General features: G+C 50.2%; 1 protein-coding gene across 2 annotated transcripts in view; it reads right to left on the reverse strand.

Moving 5' to 3' along the window:
• The window catches only part of ASTN2 (astrotactin 2), a 257,628-nt gene that overhangs the window by 130,469 nt on the left and 103,673 nt on the right, over positions 1 to 23,486 (reverse strand). For both annotated transcript variants that reach the window (XM_052669629.1, XM_052669630.1), the window contains exons 8-10: positions 21,672 to 21,756; positions 21,438 to 21,512; positions 21,201 to 21,338 (exon numbers count right to left, since the gene is read on the reverse strand). In XM_052669629.1, coding sequence (XP_052525589.1) covers positions 21,201 to 21,338; positions 21,438 to 21,512; positions 21,672 to 21,756 — 298 coding nt within the window. The remainder of the gene's footprint in view (positions 1 to 21,200; positions 21,339 to 21,437; positions 21,513 to 21,671; positions 21,757 to 23,486) is intronic.

Here is a 23,486-nt window from a genome sequence, read left to right on the forward strand (position 1 = left end):
CACCAGAGACAGCACTCAGTGGAGCTACCTGTCACACATTGCCGAGGAGCTGCTTACTATCAGTTTTCCTGATAGCACATTTCTTGCAGTAAAGCTATAATAAACACTTGCAAAAAAAAAAAAGCAAAAAAAAAAGCTCTCCAAAAAACCTTGAGGTTGAAAGTGTGAAGCATTTCCTACCACGCTTCAATAACTTGCTGGAGAGTCAATAAAACCGGCGCTCCATCGGAGTGTTTTGAAGCTCGCCTTGGCAACCACAAGGACCAGAAATTTAATTAAAGAAAAACAAAACAAACAAACAGCACACAATAAAAGCAAGCTGACAAAGCCCATCCTGCAATACACATGTCCTGGGGCTGCTGGGCCATGTTGCAGGGCTCAGCCCTTCCACACCGGGCACACATCCCTGCTGGCTGTGCACCTTCTCTAGGTTCCTTGTTAGCTTCACCAGGTGCTAATTACTCCAGGCAGGGAGATGACTTTCCCTCTTTTGAAGGTGCCCAACACTTATGAAACTATTTTCTTCCTTTCACACAAACACAGAGCCCCAGATCTCAGTGATATCGGTACAATTGCTCCTAAAACCTCAGCTACTGCTCTCAGTTGGCTGTTCCAAATTACTTCAGAGCAATCCGATTTCCTCGGTTGACTGTATCAGCAGCGAGAGACATACATACCTAATTTAGTCGTATTAGCTTTTGTTATTAACTACAAGGGCACCACAATTATCCAAGATGAGCCTGACCCATTTCTTCCCTTCCCTTCCCTTCCCTTCCCTTCCCTTCCCTTCCCTTCCCTTCCCTTCCCTTCCCTTCCCTTCCCTTCCCTTCCCTTCCCTTCCCTTCCCTTCCCTTCCCTTCCCTTCCCTTCCCTTCCCTTCCCTTCCCTTCCCTTCCCTTCCCTTCCCTTCCCTTCCCTTCCCTTCCCTTCCCTTCCCTTCCCTTCCCTTCCCTTCCCATTTCACCTACTCTCCTTCCCTCTCCTTCACTTCCCCTTCATTCTTTGTGCAGCACTATTCCAAATTTCACTTGCCAAGGAAGAAACTTTCTAACACGATTTCTAACAGTTCAAAAAGCTGCAGCACACCAGAAGAAAAGCACAGATTCAACATCTTAAGAAATCAAATGGCAGGAAATGGTCACACTTGGAGCACCAGGACAAGAAAGCTGCAGGCAAAACGAGGAATGCAGATGACATCCAGGACCCCCAGCCCTGCAGGACCCCCCCTACCTCATGCAATAGGGTTCCAAACAGCTCCAAGTGTTGATAAATGAAACAATTAGCAGCGGTGGGATCTGCCTGTTTAACATGGAATTGGTAGTAGTAATACGTAGTAATTGATAGTAATTGAACACTAATTAACTCACAAAGTAAAATGTTTATCTAGCAAAATGGATCACACTAATGGTGCGGGGTTATCAGTCATGGAAGCAATGCATAATTAAAAAATACGTAAATGAAAATTATCAAATGATTTCTCTATGCTAATTAATATTTTTATTAGCTCCGTTTGCCTAGCAATCCCTTCCATCCCATCCCCTCCACAGACTCATTTCAAACTTTCCAGCTTGTGAATACATTTCAGGCTGGTATTTCCAACTGAGCCCTGGAGGGGCACTGGTCCCAAACCCAAACCCACAGGGCTGCATGGTGGGACCTCCTCCAGCAAAGGGATCCTGCCCTCCTGCCAGAAGGGACGGTGCTGAGCAGTACTGGGGTGTCTGCAGCACTGGGGCATCCCAAAACCCACCCCAGGTTCTGATGAATGCCTGCTGGATTCTTACTGCTCTACAAACAGCTCCTCTGGCAGCTCCCCGGTGCCTTCATTGCTCCTCACTGGAGAGCACACAGCTCCTGCTTACTCTGCTCTCCATGGCAATTACTCAGCTCCTCATGAGTGCTTATTCTTTGCTCAACACCAGAAAGCAGCAGTATTTCACAACCAATAAAGTGATTAAGTTCCCAATCTCGCCGTTATCATCCCCATTTTACAGATGGGGAGCCAAGACCTGGGAACAGTAATGCAAGAAAATATCCACTACATTACATGCACCAAATTTGTGACATTTAGACTTGATTTTTTCAGAGTACTTAGCATTAAATGACACTTCCTCTACTCGCAGAGTAGCTTTCAATGACTTAGGTGGAAGTTTTTACTGCTCCACATTAATGCAGATCATTCCCAGAGCAGGTTCATTGCCTGTGCTGAACGAGGCAAAGGTGAAAAGCCAGTACATGGCCATGCCATTAAAGCAGGCTTCATAACGCATCCACACCGAGGGGCTGCCTGGAGGCTGCACAGTGAGCTGACCCTGGCAACTATTTGCTTTGGAGCTCTGCAACCTTAATAGCACTTTTTAAAGGAGGGGTCACACACAGTTTTACACTGGGAAGAGAGGAAGGGGAAGGCGTTGCAGGTCAGTTTAGGTAGGAAAAGAGGGAATTCATCACCCACAAGTGCTGGATGCAGCACTGCTCAGCCCTTCTCACTCAGCCTGCAGGAGCAGGGACCTTCCTGCTCCACTCACCACCGCCCTCCCCTCTCATCCCAGCACATCCCATTCCCCCCCCAGACCCCAGCCTGGCACTTCTGGGAGCTGCTGTGGGGCAGGGACACAGGCTGTGCTCAGGCAGGGAGAGCACTGCCCACTGCTGCTTAAATTAAACAAGACCTCACTCCGTCTGTAGCAATTTGAGTTATTCGGGAAAGCCTTTAAGCTGGCCAAATTAATTAGGGTTTTGGTTGTTGTTTTTTTTTTTGCTTGTAAGAGCTCCACATGTCATACAAACATCTGCCTCCATCCTCTACAGCAGTTTTGCCTGGAGGAGCAAAGAAATCTTAGAAAAGCAAGCAATCGAACAAAACCCCGGACAGAAGGCATGAGATGTCCATAACAATGCCCAAATTATTAAAGGCTGAACACGTGAGATGGGTCAGCCCCTCCAACCCCCACCCCAAGTACAGCAACAGCAGCAGGTTGCAAACCTCAGCCTGAGGATATGTTTAACTCAGCCTTCAGTGTTTGCTCAGGCACAAACCCATTGCTTTTTTCCCTTCCATTCCACAGCCTTTGGGCTGTGTAGTCTAGCAGGTTCTTCTGGGTCTGACATTGCAGTGATTTGTGAGGGTCAGTAGGGGAAGCTGGACATTGTGAGCAGGATCCCATTTGTTCACTTGCACACAGGCACCAGGACAAGCCCGCATCCCAGGCTCACATGCCCTAATTACACAGCAGCTGTGGGTTTTTCCAAGATACACATAAAGTGCTTAGATGCAGCGCCGAAAAGCACTTTAGAAATGCCGACAGAATTAGATTAGATAAATAGGAAATGGCCAGGGTTGCTAGACCAAACACTTATCCCCTGATTTTTCGCAGTTGCTGAGCACCTGCTGCTCCTATTGATCTCTTGGGAAGCGATGGGGTTGAGCCCTTGGCAAACAGGAACATCCCCCTGCATCTCCTCCTAAACCCAGCACAGTCCCAGGCCCCACTGCGTTCCCTGGTCCTGCTGCAGCTGGCTGTGGTGCCGCCCAGCACCCGTAAGATGCAAAACCGCAGCTGTTTGGAGAGCCAAACCAGCAAGCAGCACTTAACAAAACCACAGGGTCACTTACTAGGGGTGTCTCTATAAATAAGTATACATATATGCATAGCTTTGCTGCTATATATAGCACCTTCTATCAGCAACACTCAATGATTTTGAAAAAGCCAGGTGAGCGTCCGCAGACAGAGGAACTGAGGCACAACTCGGTTATTTAGAGCTTGTTTCCCGAAGCGGTCTTTGAAGTTGGAATCCAATTAATTTTATACCTGGGGAGAGATTTGCATAGGGATTTTCTGTCCATATGGATGGGCTTTTTCAAAGGGCCTTGGCTCTTATCTAAGGCACTCAATGCAGACTGCGTTATGCAAGATGCCCAGTATTCATTAGCAGCTCCTGGGAGCACAGCCGGGCTTGTCGCAAGGCGCAGCACACACTGGGAAGCTGGCTGGTCACCCAACCCTTCCAGAGACTCCACACCTGTGGGTCTGGTCCTTGGAGCACTCCAATCTCTCACTGCCTTTAGTAAGGATACATCCCACTGCTGACTGGGTGAGGGCACCCAAAGAGCAAATCCTTCCTCCCATGCAGCAAGGAAAGGGCTTTCTGTTGGTTTAATTCCCTAAAGAAGTGCAGTGCGGGATTGGAGATGCCATCACTGGCATGGGAAACAACTGACAAGTGGCTGAGGAGCACCAAGAACTCCCCTGTGCAGCACCCATGCCCCATCAGACCACCATGGCTGTGCCTCAAAGCTGCCCACACCCTGCCAGAAGGTTCACCTCCTTTGCACCTTCCCCATGAACGCACCACAAGCTCCTTAATCTCTGACCACTGCAAAACAGAGCACTGTCAGCACATCCCTGCTGCTTAAAAGCAGCTGTACCCAGCTTGGAAGCTTTTTGGGTCAGCTGTGTTTAGACCAGTGCATGGGACAGCTCTGCTCATTTATTAGTTTTGAACCTCTGCTGACCTGCACTCTTATGAATACCCAAGCAGAGATGCAAGCTCTCTGTGGACAGCAAGCAAGCTTTCTGCCATCAGACACAAAACACAGACCTGGACAGCTTGCAGTGCAGTGCCTGCACCCCTCTAACCTGGGGAACAGCTGAAAAGTGTGGCCTCCAGACTTCAGAGGAAGATGCAGAGCTTAAGATGTGCACAAAGCCCGCAGATGTGACCACTTCGTAACCAAACTGCGTGCACCAGCAGGCAGTGGGCAGCCCCCAGTGCCCATAATGAGCAGCCCTGCAGGCATCCTCCCAGCTCTGCAGCCCCAGGGGCCGCGCATTTTTAGCCTTGCTTGCAGCTATATCCTGTAGCAAATGCTGTGTCCAGGGCCAGGTGTGTACTGAAAAAAAAAGGATAATCAGCATTTAAAAAAATAAGACGTAAGCTGGCACTGAATTCTGATGCAACCGTTTTTGCTCCTGCCGACCCAAATTGGCTGCCATCAGTGCAAATGGCAGATGAAGAAAACACTGACTTTCTGTTTGGGTCAATACACAAGATAAACTGAATTCAGTGTTGGAAAAAGGAACATCATCATTCACCTGAGGAGGGGAGAGGGTTAAAAAGGCAAGGAACTGGAGCAGCCAAGCCCATACCTCAGGTGGGGACCAACTGTCCTGTTTCCTATGGAGCCCAGCACTGGAGATTGGGATTTCTTGGGGCCAGGACTCAGGACTCCACTGTGGCTCAGCTGTGGTGCCTTTAGAACAGGGCACCCCAACCCCACACAGAATCACGGAATCCTAGAATGCCATGGGTTGGAAGGGACCTCAGATACCACCCTGTTCCAGCCCCTGCTGTGGGCAGGGTTGCCAACCACTAAATCAGCACCAACCAGAGCCCCATCCAACCTGGCCTTGAGCACATCCCAGGATAAGTACACAGGGCATCCCATACACATGACTGAGCATCATGAAGCCCCACTCAACAGGCAGCACTGTGCTCACACGCCACGTCTGGGTTTCCTCGGAGCTCCTCTGGACGCAGCCATGTACCAAACACCTGGAGACATCCTGCCTTTGTACATCTCCATGAGATCTCATTACAAAGTGCAACATGAAGAATGCATGTATTTATTTTAAAGGCAGAATGCCCTGTGCCTGCTGGCAGATTCCTTACCCAGGTCAATGATTGAAAGCATCCCACACCAAATGTGTTTCCAAGAGCCCTGCTACAGCAGAGCTTGCATGGGATACAAGGGGCTGAGCAGCTAATGGCAGAGGTGCATGGGATGGGAGCATCCCTCCCTTGGAGCCATCCTGACCTCAGACATCAGCTCTGCCAGCAGCCAATGGGAGCGGGGACGCTCAGTGTGAACCACAGCTACATGAGGAGATGCTGACACATGGGATGTGGCCATCAGCACTCCTGCCCGGATGGATCTGTCAAAGCAGATCAGGAGAAACTTGCTGGGGAATCTGCTCTCTGGATGCACATTTTGCAACTGGAGACTGATCACAACGGAAGAGGAGAAGGGGAGAAAAGAAAGGAAAAGAAAAACCTTTGCGTGCTGCAACACCACCCTCTTCCTGCCCATCACATTCCACCCACCACCTTTATTTTCATGTCTGTTTTAATGAAAGGGACTAAATGGAAAAATTTCCATGCTAATCTGAAGCCTGCTTGCATGGACGTGAGGGGACTACAGGGAATACAGTTTGCTTCCTTCACCAGATACGAGAGAGAGAAACGTAAAATCCAGCGCTGAGGAGGCAGCAGCGGGAACCTGCTCAGTACAAAACGGGCGTTTGTAGAGCACAAAGCAGCAGCTAAGGTCGGCAGGGTGAGGAGAGAATACAAAGGAGGCTGTGAGCAGTGAGACTGCAGGCGCTCTGCAAGCAGCTCCAGGCAGGGGCAGCTGTGGGGCTGCAGCACGGCTGGGGTGTGCTGGGAAACGCCTCCAGAGGGGGAAGCATCCCTGCCATGCCAGGGGGTAGGAAACGCTCAGCCCTGCAGGTGATGGGATGCTGGGAGCCCATCAGCAGCCACGGGACGTGGGGTCCCTGCAGCACACGGAGCCTGGGGGGCTCCTATGGGATGTGTGGCACTCGGTGGCATGCATTCCATGCCCGGTCATGGGCGATGTTTTGGTCACGGCAGTGCCCTGGTGCATTCTGCACATGCAGTGCTGCTGACCCAACGTCTCCCAGACAAATGCCCTTTCAAAATACTGACCAACACTTTGGTGGCTTAGGGACAAAACTGATTTGCAGTCAATGCGGAGCATCCCTAGGAATGGCTGCTAATGTGACCCTTGGAAAAGGAGTTAACCAAGAGATTTTGGAGCTCACCAGAGAGGCAAACCCGAGCTTTTACAAGCACGAAAACAGCCTGAATTTGAGGCTTTTTTCTTTGTCTGTTGCCATTTTACCAAAACAGGCTTATGGATGCGTATTTGTGAAAGAACAGACCAAGGAGAACTTGCCTCTCCAATTTTTTTGTCTCGATGGAAGGAGGAAGGAGCCCAGCAAAGCTGAAACGACCGCCGACCGCCAGCCTGGGGGCATGGAACTTTCTTCCCTTCACATCACAGGAGCCCCCCTCAGCCTCAGTTCAACTCCAGCAACATCCCCCTCTCTACCCGACGCTCAGTTTAAGAAATGAAGATGACTTTAAATCTCCTAAGGGGCTGCTCTGCCAGAGGAATGAGGAGAGAGCGTTCCCCAGAAATAAAGCACAGAGCAGGAGTTGGCATTTCTGGATTTACTGCCTCTCTGATGCTGAATTACTGCACAACCGCGAGCAACTCCAGATATGTCACTGCTCCAGACTGTGAAATGGGGACAACAACAGTTACCTAGCTCCCACGGTGCCGTGCAGTTAATTAATGCTGCTTTGAGTCGTGAAGATGAAAAGCGGTATATAACTGCAAAATAGTGCTTTATTATTATTATGAATGAAGCTTCCACTCGTTCCATTAGAGTGAACCTTAAAGCAATGCTGTGGCAGATACTGTGAATTGTTCCTAGCGGCTGTACGACTGCTGGCATTCACAGGAGCTGCATTGTGAGCTCGCATGTAAGAGCTTTGAATGAGTCGGGGAAAGAAGAAGAAAGAGAGGCAGTGGGGAGAACAAACAGAGCGAAATTCCATCGTATCTTGTGCTCAGCACCCAGAGACAGCGCGCCCACCTCCAGGAGGCAGGAGCAGCAAAAATAACAGGGAGAAAAGCATCTCCTCACCTCCTGCTCTTTGTGCTCCATGTACATGGGCTGAGCGCATCACATCGGGCCAGATCAGACCTCCAGGATCTGGAACAGCAAATTTAGATCACCAGGCCACTCTGTGACAGCGTCGTCTCACTTTGAAAAGACTGCAGCACGAGATAGGAGTGCAGAGAGCTCTGGGCAGGGCCAGGCACCCCCAGCATCCCCAGCACAGCCCACTGGTCCCTTAAGCCAGCGTCCCAATGTCAGCACCCAACACCCTGCATGACCTCCATCCCACCTGCACTGCTCCCCTCCGCACCGAGCGCAGCTGAAGGACTGGCTGCCCGCAGTGCACAGCGCTGCTCCTCATAGTTACCTTCCATGTTTAATTCAGAGGCTAGTTTAGTTAATCTATTTTTTAATAATTCATCCCTTCCATCTTAATTTTGGTAGTTGTTGAAAATCCCTAATAAAACATTTAAGGGTTCTTTTACTGAAGCAATGGCATGATTTACTTGATGGAAGCCAGTCTTTGATGTCCTGCCTTAATTCCCTCCCTCCTGCCGTGCCTCAGTCCCACTTATCGCCGCACTGGAGGTAAGAGGTTCTTGTTGAGTTTTGTAGCATCACAACGCCTGCTCAGTATTAATAATTCTGCCACCCTGCCCAGCTTGGACAAAACATACAGCACATGAGTATCTTCCTTTTGTCAGTGTGGCTCATGGCATCAGCAGGGAGCAGAGCTGGGACCAGGCAGGGCACGATGACCACCGAGCGTGAGCGAAATGCTGCAGGTGCCAACTCCATTGTTCAAGGAATAGACACCCTTTTATAGCGCTTGTATTTCATTCTCTACTGCCGGAATGGAGAAACATGCTGGGTTTTTGCATCCGTAATTGGGGAAGAACAGATGGTGGAGGCACAGTTGGAAGTAATACCGCCATTAAAATAATCTATACGGCTCGTAACTCTCCAGCACGTGAGAAAGAGCAGAGCCTGCCTTTGCCAGAGCGCCTTGCCCAGCCCTTCCCCAAGCTGCAGAATAGCTGGGAACGTGTTCTTGCAGTTGCTGGGGTATCCAGGAGATTGGGTGGTTTTACTGCCAGATGACATGGATCCAGTGGGTCTCTTCTGCCCTTCCAGCAAGGCACCATCTTCTACAGCATAACAGAATTACTGCTTTCCCCAAAGCATTCAGCTAAAGGAACTACTTACTTTGCATTCACAGAATCACAGAATTGTAGGGGTTGGAAGGGACCTCCAGAGATCATTGAGTCCAACTCCCTGCCAAAGCAGGTTCCCTACAGCAGGTTGCAATTCACCCTAATGGTACAAAAAAAAAATAAAACAAAACAAGAAAGAAACACAAAGTCCCAAGTACTTCAGGTAGGCAGGAGTGTCTCTGAAGTCAGCTTAAACTGGGTGTGATGGGAAAAAAAGGATGCTACCAAACCCCACTGACTGATGAAAATTGAAACTTCTCATGGGAACAACCAGACCTGGACCTGGCCTCAATCAATCTATTTCAAAACCCAAGAGCTTCTTTGCAAAATCAGCCCAAGAGGAACGCACAGAACAGACCGGGCTGCTAGCTAATATTTGGAAAGACATGTTCTTGTTCTGCATGACTTAGGCTGTGGTTTCAGAAAGCTCTGTGCCCTCCAGAAGCCCCAGCCATGTTTGGTACCTCCTGATGGGTGAGGGTTTATTGGAGAATCAGAGAATCACCTGTGCTTTGGTTACTGCTTTGACCTGGTTTGTTTTTCAACACAGACATGCTACAGAAGAGGTCCCAGTCCGTCAATACAAAATGGAGGACACGTCTGAAGTCTCAGAGGAGCACACTGGAAGGAGCAATCCTTTCCCACGCAGACCCGGAGGCCAACATCCTCATCCTGATTTAGTGAGCAGAGTAGGAAAGTGAATCACAGCAGGAACCATTCTCTGGCAGGGAACCCCAGGCCTCCTACAAACACCTCTCCAGGCAAAGGCAATGATTTTCCCAGCCTGAAAATTCTTTGTTCAGCTTAAAATCTTCACTGCAATCATGCAAGCACCTCCCCACATCCTTACCCCATGCCCTGAACACACTGGAGCCAGCAGGACATTACCTTGACAGCTGGCTTTGCTTTATGGAGCTGTAAATACATTTTTTAATAGGCTGGCGGCAAGAAAGATGTGTTTCAGACTCAACAACATCCCAAATTAACTGAGATTCATTTCAAAAAGGGTGAAGGGGGGGAGGCGGGGGGAACACAAGCCTGAAACCCGCAGAACATAAAGCCTTGGTAGCAACTGCCAAAAAGCCCCTGCACAGCTGCTTTCTGGCTCTGCAAAGAGATTAAAACCTGCAGCAACATCAGGCTGAAGGAGGCCACTGCAGGCCGTGCGCATGCTCAGAGAGGAGCTTTTTGGTGGGTTTTTTTTTTTTCTTTTTCATTCTTAAATTGTGATTTTCCTAGAGAGGAGCCAGCCCACGGCCAGCACTCTGCTGCCCCATCCCCACACTCAGAGTCCCGCTGCACCCCAGGGGCTTTTAGGGCAATGCCCCACGTAGGGCTTGCAGAGCTCTGCACAACCTCTGGCAGCGTGGAGTGACCTCCTGCCTCCATCCCCTCCTCCTTCTCGTCCTCCCTGTGCTGCAGCATTAAGCTTGACGTGCCTTCGTTCGCCCCGCCGCTGCTCTCTGACGCCTAATTTGACTAACCCTTTAGTGACTAATTTAATTACCCCGGCCCACAAACTGACAGACAGCTGTTAAAAATGGTTATTGCATTATTAATATGCTCCAGTAATTTCCCATTAAAACTATACTGTTAATAATTTTTTTTTTTCCCCTGTATTTCTTCCCTCTTAATTAGTCTATTTAAAACTTTGAAGGAATATTCTCTTTATGGTAAATGGGAGCGTCGAGCAAATTACATTTTTGATTGAATACTTCTGTGATAGGCCAGCAAATAAGACCATTGAGTTGTTAATTATTGTCAGAGTTTCACACGATGCCTGCTAATGAGGCAGTCAATCTTCTCTGCCACTCCTGGAATATTAATGGAAGCCTTTGGTATTGGTTTTGTCACTGGGAGGAACCAGGAAATCCTTTCTTGGGCAGCTCTGGGTGCTGGGAGGCAAAGAAACTGCCAGGTTGGATGGGTGATGGAGACCAACAGGGCTTGAAGGCAGGTTGAGCTCAGGAAGATCTTGGGCATGCTAACTGGCTGGCTCAGCTTGTACACCCAATGGGTGAGTTGCCATGAATCAGATCACTCCTCTCTCTGTAATAAAGGGCTTTTTTTTCTCCTCTGAGCCAAGTGAAACACCCGATCTCTCAGGCCTTTCCATAGGATGATGCAGGAAAGTCATTAGCAAAGCAGACCCACGTTGGGATTCACACTCAGCTGCAAGGCAGTGAGAGATCATAAAGCCACTGTGAGTTGTGCTGGATGGTGAAAGGGCAGGTTTCAGCAACACTGCTCACGCTGCTCAGGAATTGATTAGCACTAATGTCAGGTAGTTCTCATTGGAACAAGGAGGAGCTGGGAAGCAAAATCTGCTGCTGTCAGGTCTGCAGGGCTTGACTTCCCAGCTTGGCTCCCATTGCCTTGCTGATGTTCAGAGCACTGGTCTGGTGGGCACAGAGAACCATGCTTGACCATGCCAAAGCCACTGCCATCCCAAAAACACCTCTGGCCATACCAGAGGCTGCCCAGATGAAGAAATTACCTTACTTTAGGACAGAGGAACTGCGAGAGGACTGGGCTTCATAATCTCATACATGTGCTCCCTGTGCTGCCAGTGACAGCCAGAAGCAATGAGACTTTCCAAAAGCCCAGAACTGCTCACAAACCAGTGCTCTGCTGGGTCAAAATTCCACCGAGCTGCTCACACAGACGTGCATTTAAAGGATGATGCACGTGTTCCTCCCTCAGCCCCGAAAAAGCAAACATGAACACAGAAACTGCTCCACTGCACTCCATAGTGCAACCTCCTCCACCTATGCGTCCTCCTCCATGTTTTGCTGGCACCTGACCTCCTGCAAAGTAAAGGCAGCAACCTTTGCCAGCACAGAGCATTTCCAGGGGTGCATGTGGGGCTCTGCAGGGCAGCTCACCGAGCTCATCATAACTGGAGATATTTCTCAGCATAGGTGAGGTTAACCGAGACACACAGGGCACAGTCTTACCTAGCACATCAGTGGAGTAGACACAGCAATGCCTGTGCCCCATGTGTGAGATAAGAGAAAAGAAGACAAGTGCAGACCAAAGGTAACTGATTTCCAAACGCAGATGAGTCTAAACGGATTGTGATTTCAGCTGTGGGCAGAGGACAAAGCAGCAGATTTGTCAGGACTGCACAAGCACAAGGCAGAGCAGAAACGTGCCTTCCCTAAATAGGTCGCACAGCGTTCTGCACTCACTTTTATTTCTGTGGATGAGCTCTGAGGAAGTGGTTGTGTGGGCGCCTGACCCAGGGATGGGCAGAACCCACAAGACTCCAAACAGCTTCACAGATGGCTCCTCTCCCTTCAGCCTGCTTCGCCCCCCTCCCTCCCCAGCCCTGCTCCTGCCAGTGAGCAGGAACCCGCTGCTTCCCCAAAGGAGAGCATCAGCACACATCAAGAGGAGGAACACCGCTGGGTACCAACACCCAACCACACGGGGACCTCGTGCACCAGGCTCTGCCACCGGGAAACTCAGCTCTGGTTCTAAGAGCCTGCAGTGACACTTCCAATGAGAGTTAATAGCAGATGACAGGCTGTCAGCATGGGCACGCACAGAATAAACAGGGGCTGGGTTCAAGAGCCTCGCTGCAGGTTAACTCCATCCCTTTCCACAGGGTTTTCAGGGCACCCCCCTGGGGAGCTGGCGCACAGCAGCTGCTCTGCAGCATTTACTCAGGTAGCTGAGCCCTGGCAGATGTCAGGGCCCATTACACACGGATCAGCCCTGCGATAGATGGTTATAAGCAACGTATTTGCCTCTCGGACTCTACAGGTCAAGGAGCTCTTTATTAAACCACCCACCATTTCATCATTAACCCTTTACAAACTACTCCGCTACGGCCCAAAGCTGCATCCAACTCCAGAGCAACCACATTTCAGAGCCAACACCTTCAGCTCTGCCCAAGTGTGTCTAATACACACTAATTAAGAAGAAAAGAAAGAAAATGTGGACTGAACTGAATAAAGAGACTTCTTACTGCAAAATCTCAGTGCATATTTACACAGTATCCTGCCTTAATTCTCAGCTTCTTCATTTGTGTCATTTTAAGCCCTGCACAGTAGCAGGGAAGTATTAGCTGGTGTTTAATTGTGTGCTTCTGAGTTAAGGGCTGCTGCAGGGAGGGAGCCCCTATCCACAGGTGGTCGGAGCAGCACGATTAGGATTAGCTAGGACATGGGCAGGCAGTGACGTGGGACATCTCATGGCCCCAAGCTGGGGTGAGAGCTGCCTGAGAACATCACCAAAGGGACAGCCTCAATGGCATTATGGGCTCTCATCCACACTAATGATATTTACATAGCCCAGATGCAAGCAGGTAGAGAGAGCCTCAGTCTAGGGGAATTGGGTACTGCCAGAGAGCTTGACAAGGAACATGAATGTGGCCTTGCAGGGTACATCCCCTTCCCCTGCAGTCACTTTGCTGGCTCCTCTGAGTCAGTTACTCAGGGTTCCCCCGGCTCCTGGAAGGGCACTGCTCAGCCCATCCCACAGTGTGCAGGTAAGGCAGCAGGACACTGGCACCAAGCATGTTCTGAGTGACACACGGAGGGCACAGAAAGCCGCAGTGCCCCTGCCTGCACCCTGAGCTACAACAACAGGCTCTTGGTTCAGCCGCCAGCACCTCATTATATCAAAAGCACTGGAGGAAATGTCTGGAGCTGAATTGATTAGCAGACAGGAATTCTTCAGGCACTGAAAGCAGGGCAATTCCCAGGATGGGATTATTATTTTGCAAAGCTTCACCTAATTTTCTTGGTGTTATTTTTCCTCCTGCTTGCTCCCCAGCCCTCCTTCCCACCCTCTCCAGCTTCGCAGCACTTTGATGTCGTCTCTCCAAACAATATTCTGCCTGATGTGATGCAGTGTGCCACTCAGGAAAGCACCACCGCCCACCAGAACCCCGGGCTTTATATGTGTAGCAGCAAGAAAAAGTTGAGGGTGTTTTTCATTCTCACTTTCTAGCCAGCAGCCAGACCTGGGGAGGCCACAGAACCTGTGGAGGACTTACCATCAGATACATCATGGACAGAGAAGTCAAATACACGGTGAATAAGCAGATGAAAAAGGGCAATGATGCAGAATCTAGACACAGCGGAGGCAAAGGGCAGAGGGTTTGCAGCTGTGGCACAGCACAAGGAACTCAAGGATTTTCCATGCCAATGGGCAATGCTGGACACAGGACACTGATACAGACGCAACACGCATGCTAAGCTTTCCGGGCTTTACATCTGGGAAGTTCTGCACTGTCTCTCCCTATGGGTATCTCAAGAGCAGAGGGAATGACAAAGCACCCCGAGTGCCACAGAGACAACCTGGAGCAAAGCAAAGCCTATGGGGAATGCTGCAGCTGCGGGGCTGCAGTTCTTTACTATGAGAGTAACAGCTGCCCAGAGAGGCTATGGATGTCCCGTTCCTGGAGGTGTTCAAGGCCAGGTTGGATGGGCCCTGGGCAGCCCGGTCTAGGATTAAATGGGGAGGTTGGTGGCCCTGCATGTGGCAGGGGGTTGGAGCTTCGTGATCCTTGAGGTCCCTTCCAACCTGGGTCATTCTATGATTCTGTGGCATTGCCCAGCACATCAGGGTCAGTGGAAACATCTCCTGGCTACTCAGGAGCTCAGCTGACATTAATTAACTTCATCTATCTTGGGATACCTCAGCCTCTTCTGTTCACCAGCTGCAGCTGTGGTTGCTCTGTGGTTGAAGCTGAATGAAGGTTTTCCCAGGCAGTTTTGTCAGTGAGCACAATTCCTCCATAGCCACGTGTGCATCCACCATCCCTTTAAAAAACTACCAAGAAATCAAATGAACCCAGGGGCTGATTTTCTTGATTTTCTCCAAAGGTCCTTTCCAAACCTACAAGGGATGGTGTCCTCCCCGAAACACCCCTCAGACAGAAGGACAAGCCTCCCCAGCTCATGTCCACCTCCGTTCCCATTGCCTTCACTGTGAGGTTGTTTCTCATCCTCTGGCAGCTCCGAAACCCATTGCTCCATTGCTGGCACGCTCCCAGGAACATTTCAGCTCGGATGCATTTTATTAGTTTTGTCCTCTGAATGAAGTGATCCAACAGCAGTCATGGGAGATAAAAACCAGAAAGGAGGAGCAGAAATGGACCACATCGGGCAAGTTTATGGCACCTGAAATCTCATCGGAAGCAGCCAGTTGATGGGGCCAGTTCCTTCCAATTGCATTTTAAAATAGCTAAAGAAAAGGTATTCATCTTTTCCCAATGTCACAGCCCCACACAGGACTGTAGCTGCCACTCACACAGCTGAACTGGAGGGGAGGCATACAGCCAGGTGGGAATGGGCCATCGTCCCATCTGCTCCTGCTTCAAAGCACCGCAGTGCCTTCAGGACAGGTTTGCTCCTGGCAGCCCTGGGAGAGGGAGCACAGGCTCAGGTAATCCTTCCCCAGGCACACAGGGAGTCCTGGCCTCGTGCTGCTGCACTGTTCTCATTCCTCAGCTGTCCTTCTCCTGAACCCACCAATGCCATACTGCACAACTTGGCTTGTGATGAGTGATGTCAACCTGGGTCATCAGGGTTGGTAACAGATAGCAAAGCTGACTGCAAATTCTTTGTGTTTGCTGGTGCTCGAGTGCCTGCCCCACACTAGTTGTGCTGCTGCTGTGTCCTTTCCCAGCAACTTGGTGTTCTCCAGAAGCACAGCATTCCTCCCAGCAGCAGCCATGCCCTGTGCTCTGCTCACAGCCCCACCATCCCCAGCAAGCACCTGCCACTCCTGCTGCAAACCCTCAGCATCCCACCCTCCCCAAGCAATGCTGTGGTTTTTAACTCATTTCTCCTTCATGTGCAATTGCCAACAAAACGAAGCCTTCTCCTTTGCTGCAACACCAGCTCAACAGCCCAGGAGCACTGTGTCCCCAGCTGCCTCCTGCCTGCCCCAGGCTGTCCTGGATGACACCAGCACATCCTTATGAAACCCCAGGCAGGCTGCAGAGCTCGATCATTCACTGCAAAACAAACAACAAGGGTAGAAGAGAAGGGAAAGGAGGAGAAAGAGGAAAAGAGAGTCTCCCAGCAAAAGCTGGATGCAGCTGCTACCAAGAGGTGATCGCCCAGTTTCCCAGTGCCCTGCCCAGGCTGCAGACACTCACAAAGGACAGCTAAGAAAACTCAGATGCAGGGAAAATATATAATTAGAGAAAAATAGCACAGGCAGGCTGGACAAAATGAGAAGCCATGGGGCTGTGCTGCTTTTGAACTTGCAGCTACAAAGCATACTCCAGCCAATGTTTAATAGGAAACAAAGGCAGGGATGTAAAAACAAATACTGCCATCAAACAGGGAAGGGAGAGCTCCTTTCACTAAAGCAATCCTAACGCCTGACTTAGCAACCTTCCATCTCTCTAAGTGCATACACCCGTGCTGCATTTCAAATCCACTGCCTGCCCTGCAAATCCCCTATGTCCAGGTCCTGCTTGGATGCCAGTAGGATACTGCTGCCCAGGGCTGAGCTGCTCTGATGGACAGATAGACAGACAGACACAAACACACAGCTACCAGCAACTGAAGATCTGTGGCAAGGAGAAGCTGCAGAGCTCAGTGCCAAATCCTGCTCTGCGATGGGAGATCCCAGCTACATTAAAGGGAACCATTCCGGGTGTGAGACAGCATGTGTGTATTTGGCAAGTGTTGGGGGTTTTAATTGTCTCAATAAATACATAAACAAAATCTGTTTGTGCATTTGTTTGCTTTTCCCTCCCGGGCTCTGTGGCACCGTTGATGAGAGGAGCAGCAATCACTCAGCTGCACAACTGGTGCGTGCTCTCTGCAACGGATTTGCCTATGAGCTCGGCTGAAATTTACAGGCATTGCCCCTAAGTGGTTTGATCATTTTCTGTGTAGTTTTATGGAGCAGTATGAAGAGCTCAGGAATCACACAAAAAGGGAAATTCAGCATTGCTGTAGCAGGGATTATTGCAAAGCCCACAAAGAAGGAGGGCTGATATCCCTCTGCCTCTGGCAGTGCAGATCCCACTGCTGGTGGTGGATCACAGAGATGCACAGAGCACAGTGAGGTCTCTGCACCCTCCCAGTGTGAGGGAGGTGCTGCTAGGCACGGGTTTGGCTCTGACCTAACCAAGACATTCCCTGGGTGATTCCAGATTGAGTTTAATTCTTTTCCCTCATTTCCTCTCTGCTGTTCATTTCCCCATTGCACCGCTCCTGCGATTCCTCTCTCCTTCTGCTCGCAGCTGTCAGTGGCTGCCACAAGGTTACAGCCCCATTTAGTCATCCTTTTGCCAAATGAGACAGAGTTGACTCCTCCAATCTGCTCAAGGAAATCAAACCGGGAGGCAGCGAGCAGGAAAATCCCACAAGCACCAGGACGATGTGGGGTTGACATACGCAGTGCAAAGGCTGGCAGCTGCCTTTCTGAGCAGCATCCGCCCTTTTCCCCAAGGAAGATGAGGCCGGGGGCTGCCTTTATCCTGTGTTAAGCACCAGGAGCTGCTCCTCTGAGCTGGTAGCACATTGGGGTGTTAAGAAGCCCAGGCCAGACTCTGCAAAGCATGCAGTAATGGATTGCCCTCCATCCAGAAATGAGTAAGTTGTGCTTGGTGATGGAATGATCAATTTGCTCCATCACGTTAAGCCGTCCATTCATCACAGACACCTGCTGTCAGCCACTCACAGCCGCATCACTGGCACTTGTGGCTGCTGTTATCATCAGGGAAAGAGGTGGAAGGCAGCAGCCCAGGGTCACTGCTCCTGCTGAGAAACAGCCCCAAAAAGCGCTTCCCTTGCACAAACACATCCCAAGGCTCGGGAACAGGTGATGCTGCAAGGACAGACAGACCGTGAAGGCAGAGGAAATAGCAGGAGTGAACCCAAGAGAAGCCCTTTTGCACCAAATTGGGTGGTGCTCGAGATAAGCACAGAACCCACCCTGTGCTGGAGCAGAGTGCTCAGCAGAACCCTCCTGAGCCTTGGCCGGGTTTGCCTGAAGCAGCGCTCATTTCTCTGTGCTCCCACAGATGAGGTGTGAGGCCCAGGTGTCAAGGAGACGAAATCTGCTGATGCTTAACAAAACCCTCTCCTGGCCCATTCCCTCTGCCTTTCTCCTCCACTTCTCCTTCCATCCCCCTCCACCGGAGAGTGCAGGGAGACTCACAGCAAGGTGTAAAGCACCCAAATTGCTGCAAAAGCTGGTGCCACACTGGTGTTACTGGTTGATACAGAGAGTTTCAGCCAGGTCAGGCCACGTGTCATGAGGATAACACAGCTCCCATCCTCAACACAGGCCAGCCCCTGCTCCACGGGACGCACAGGCTCAGAGCTGGGGAGCATAACCAGCTCAGATGCAGTGTGTGCAGCACTGGGAGAAATGAAGATAAAATAATAATAATAAAAGTAACAAAAAATCTCACTGATTGTACTTTGGCAAAGAATTCCAAGAGCAAAGGGGCTCGCTTGGGAGCAAAACGAAGATGAATTGACAGAGAGTTCAAGAGAATTCATTCTGCCACTGAACACTTGTCTCTCCATCAGGACATCTCAAAGCCTTGTCAAGCGAAGGCAAAGCTTTTATTTGTTTCTATGGTTGCCATAACAATAAAGCTATATGTCATGTCAGGCAGCAGCTGAGGCTCGCTCCTCTGATTTATACCTGCTCAGGAGAAACTACAAACTTTTCTGCAGAGCTGGTGGCACAGATGGGCACAGGGTGACACCACCAGCACAGTGACAACAGGGCAGGAGCCCCTGCATCACCTCCAGGGGACACCTTCAGCACCAGTGCCACCAGCACCGGTGTCACCCCACACACCTGGAAAGCCACCAAAGGCTGCTGCTGCAACTCAGCGCTGCATTGGGAGCAGGAGCTGCATGTCCTCCTGATATATACACAGAGATACCCACGGGCTGAGCAGCCCACGCTGAACAAACACAGCAATGTTCCATCCCACAGGACAAATGATACTCCAAAAGGACCAAAAAGAGTCCCTTTCCCTTGTCCAGTGCACACCAGACAACAGGCAGCATCCCACCTGCCACCCCTACCTGCAGGGTGGGCTGCAGCCATGGCAGAAGGCTGGAGGAAGCCTCAGCAGGGAACCACACGGAGAACAGCATCTCTGTGAGCCACAGGGAGCCAGCACTGCTCCGGAGATCTGCTGATGGCACAGCCCCACCCGGCCTTTCTGCAGTCCCCAGCGTCTTCATAAAACCACAAGGCCGTGTTCAAACCTTTAACCCTCCGTGCTGTAAAGACTTCATCACTTGTTTCCTCCAAGCCAGGCTTTCTGCAATTTTCCTCCATTAAACTCTTCACAAGAAATGACCTCAGAGTGAAAAGGTGCCAGACTAATGAAAGGTCTGGAGGAATGCAGTACGCTTGTTACTAAAGGTACAGAAAAAATACTGGACTGAATTATCATCGTGGTGTTACAGGACAGCACACGGGACACTGCGGGAGCTGAGACACAGCCGTGCTCCAGCTGCTGTAATACAGCACAGGGCTGATGCTGGTGTGTGGACATGGAGGGGGTCACAGCTAAAACACCACAGCACACAAGCAGGAGCTGACAGCGTGCAGCCAGCAGTGCCACCACGGCTCCAGAGAGCAGGGCTGCAGGAGGGCAGAGGGATGACTCTTGAATTGCTGTGTGCTGGACAATATGTGTTCAACTCCAATGGCAGGTCCAGAATTACCAGACTCCATTCAGACACCTGGACCACCAGAACTGCTGCATTACCACTCCCTTGACTTGCTACCAAAGTACGTCTCAGTCCAAAGGAACAAAGCAAAGATGAACAGCCTTATAGTACCGTTCTCATTTTGTAAAACCTCCTAACAGCCTCAATATGGAGACAGGACAGGCAATGCTCACAGGTGCCAAACACCACAACGTCCCTCCTCATGGGCTGCACACTGAGCATCCCGAGCACAGCTGCTCTGCACCAGCACCTTCAGCAGCCCCTGTGCAGCACCATCTCCACCCCATCCTTCACAGGGTGCTCAGGAACCTGAGCTGCCAGCCCGATCCTCCTTTGAGAAGCATTTAGGTTCTAATGCAGGAATAATAACACCTCAGTTTGGAGTTTTCACTGTATCTGTGAAATCCTCCATAATTCAGCATCAAATATTTATTATTACGTTTATTAAAGTTTTAATAATTTAGCATCTCCTTCACGTACGATACAAGCACCATGAACTCACCTCTTTTATTCTACCTGGGTCACTCTTGATATTTATATTAGGAATTCTCATTTGGGGTTTCATTTTGGAGGGGAGCAGACAACAGCCTTTGGGCCAGAAATTGCCCTCCTGCCCCAGCACTCCTCCACCAGGAGCCCTGCCAAGACTCACAGTGATGGGACAGAAAAGTGGAAATCCAATATCCCATTGCTCTTAGAAAATGAAAGAATATGGGCTGGGGAGACAGGGATTCCCAGGAATACGACACACAGCACAGACAAGAATTAGCACATCAAGAAATTGTCTTCATTGAATAGGAGAAGGCAATAAGCAGGAAGGCAGGGAGGACTCCTAGGGAATCCCTGGCACTCTGAGATCACACACTTAATCTAGATTTAAGCAAGGAGAGGAAATACACACCGATACCTTACAAATCAAACAGCTAAACCTCTGCAAACCAAGCAGAGGTGAGCAATAACAACACCACCTTCCAGCTGGGGCACAGAAGACAACTGTTTTGCCTTGACTCTCTTTCCAAGCCCCAAACTTTGCCCACCTTCAGCCCTGCTGAATGAGATGTCAAAGGAAGTCTGGCTAAAGCACAAGCTAGTGAGAATGGGAGAGCCACAGAAAAATCTGGGCATCTGCTGAACTCAAGGGAGAAAAACAACCCCTCTAATTGCGTAGTAATTGAACAAACAACACAATCTTTCACCAGGCTCTGACCCTGGCCTCTCAGGAGGCCCGAAACAGAAAATCAGCGGTGTAGTAGATGTGATATACATCAGCACCTCAGAAAGATGATGACATCCTCTGTACCTATAAATGCACTAACTAAAGCTATGCAAACAAACATTAGATTAAAGCCACTTGAAAACAGCCTTGTCACAGGCCTGACCAGTTCACCTGATGGGACTGTCAGGCTTCAGTTACATGACATACCTGGCCTAGACCCATAACAACCAAAAATCACATGGAAAATAACCACATCAGATCTCTTATTGGAAGAAAATTGATCAAACTTATTATATAAATTACTGAATCCTCAGTAGCAATTTAAAGACCAGCCTAGCCACTTAAGCACGAGTAAAATGAGAAATCTGCTTCCTACCTGACATCTGCCGGATCTTCCGTCACCAGAACATCTGTCTTGCAGCTGGCAAGAGGATTGATAGAGAGCTCCACGGGGGGCACCACGAAGCTCTTACTGACAGGCAGCCACAGGCCTTGTCCCAGACTATACGTGGACCTGAAATGGGGACAAACACATCATATAGGAATAAAGAATCCACAGTGAATGGTGGACCTCCAACTCAAATACAGACAAGCCAAATGCTACCCAACCCACCTGAGTATCTTCTCCGGAGCTTGCTCTCCTGTGACCAAGTCGTATCCTCTCTCAAGTGTGGTGTAGGGCCACGGCCTGGGAGACCAAGAGGGAGAGAGAAGCTGCGTCACATCCCCAGCAAGGACAGCAGCACCGCCAGGTGCCGGATCTCTGGTGATAATGATGAAAGTCACGAGGAAAGGAGCTGAGCCCAGCATGAAGCCAGCTTGCTGTGCACAGGCAGCTGCCACTCACCCTTCGCTGTGTCCCCAGTCAGTGCGCACACACAGGTGGCGATGCATGGGGTCCGGGGCATAGCCTTCATGACAGCTGCACTCCCCTGCAAGAGACCAGGGACATGTAAAACCTCCCTGTGCAGAAAGCACCACATTGGCTGCTCCAGTGAAAACGGTGTAGAGCTGTGTCAGCTGGGAAAAGGTCAGGAAAAGGTTCTGCATCAGAGAGCGGTGAGCATGGCACAGCTCTGAGAGCAGTGAGCATAACCCCAAGCTGCCAATCGGGGAGCATTGGGACACTGCTCTCAGAGGGTTTGGGATGGAGTTGTCTGGAGCCAGGAGCTGGGCTCGGTGATCTTTATGGGTCCCTTCCAGCTCAGGATATTCTATGACTCTATGACTTCTCTGACAAGGTTATGTGATGTGTTACTGGAGCTGGAGATGTGATGCAGTGAATCAAGATGTCTGATCCCAACCCATGTGCATCCCTTCAGCTCCCCAGGCCCAGCCAAGCCCAGCCTTATGGCCTCCAAAGAAGCTCAATATAACACCAGCATCTCTCCAGGACTGCAGACATCCACCCCATAGTTGCAGTCCCCTCTGCAACCCCCCAGCTCACTCAGTGCAGAAGAATCAAACTCCTTCCCCTCCTGGCCTCCAGCCTCTGCCATTCCAAGGGGCTCCCACCTCCTGTTACACCCTGCTGACAGCAGGAGCACAGACCTGAGGTTGGCCCAGATCGATCTTGCTTTCAGTATGAATATATAACCCGGAGCAAGAAACAGCAAAATCAAAAGATGAATTGGATTTGCACGTGGAATTTTCTTACAAGCATCTGTCGATTACTTCTCCCACTCCCTCTGCCTCGCTTTGTGCTGCTCCTCATTGCTGGGCTTTAAGCTTTGGGGCAGAGCCAGGGGGACCACAAAGAGGGGGGAGGCAGGGAAAGAGAGCCCCCAGCACCAGCAAGGCTGCAGGTGGGCAGAGACTGTGTGCACCTCAGTCCCCAGCTGAGCTTAGCGTGTCTTGCAGGGATTACAGTAAAGAGCTTTATTGTCAGGAGGGAACGAAACGGGGGTGCAGCCCACGAAATTGTAAGAGATGTCTGGAAAAGGAGAGGTAGGGAAAGAGAAGGGAGGGGCAAAGAAAGAGACAGCTAATGATGTGCTAAAATACAACAGCACCTTCATGAAATATTCACTGCTTTAAACGCGTCTAATATTAAAGACTAAATGTCCTGGGATTTGTCCTAGCAACTTCCAAGCACTGATTTATGATGTGTCAAAAGCTGCTAACCTCATGATTCATAATGGGAGAGGCAGGAGCATTACTTCTCCAAAGGGATGGAGCTGGGAAGGAGACGGTGTGAGCTCACCATGCCGCAGCCTGCCTGGCCCAGGGCGGTCTCATGACAAGAACTGCACGTCCTAATGGCTCCATCAGTGAGTTAAAAAAGAAAGAAAAGTTATTTCTTTCCTTGGGTGCTTAGTACACAAGTTCCCCCAGCCACGACATGGATCATTAATTCCCGGCGCTTATTACACAACAAATATATGATCTGCAAATGAGAGACATCTCAGAGTGCTTGCAAAGCACAGCTGGGAGTCTTGGGGCACCGGCTCACTTTCTCAGCCTGCCACAGAAATTAGAGCAAATAAGGGGAAAAGGAAACACCCATAGAGGTTGGCATCCAACAGCCCGATCACTGCCTTGCTTATTGATGGCTGCAGGTGCCAGGGCCGTTAACCCCTTTCCCGCAGCACGATGTGTTTATTTTGTCCGCCAGTTTGTTTACAGTTGAGGCAGCTCGATGTCGGAAGGAGGAACTCCATCA

This window comes from Tympanuchus pallidicinctus, unplaced genomic scaffold, assembly GCF_026119805.1.
Source record: "Tympanuchus pallidicinctus isolate F22 unplaced genomic scaffold, pur_lepc_1.0 scaffold8, whole genome shotgun sequence".
Lineage (NCBI taxonomy): Eukaryota > Metazoa > Chordata > Aves > Galliformes > Phasianidae > Tympanuchus > Tympanuchus pallidicinctus.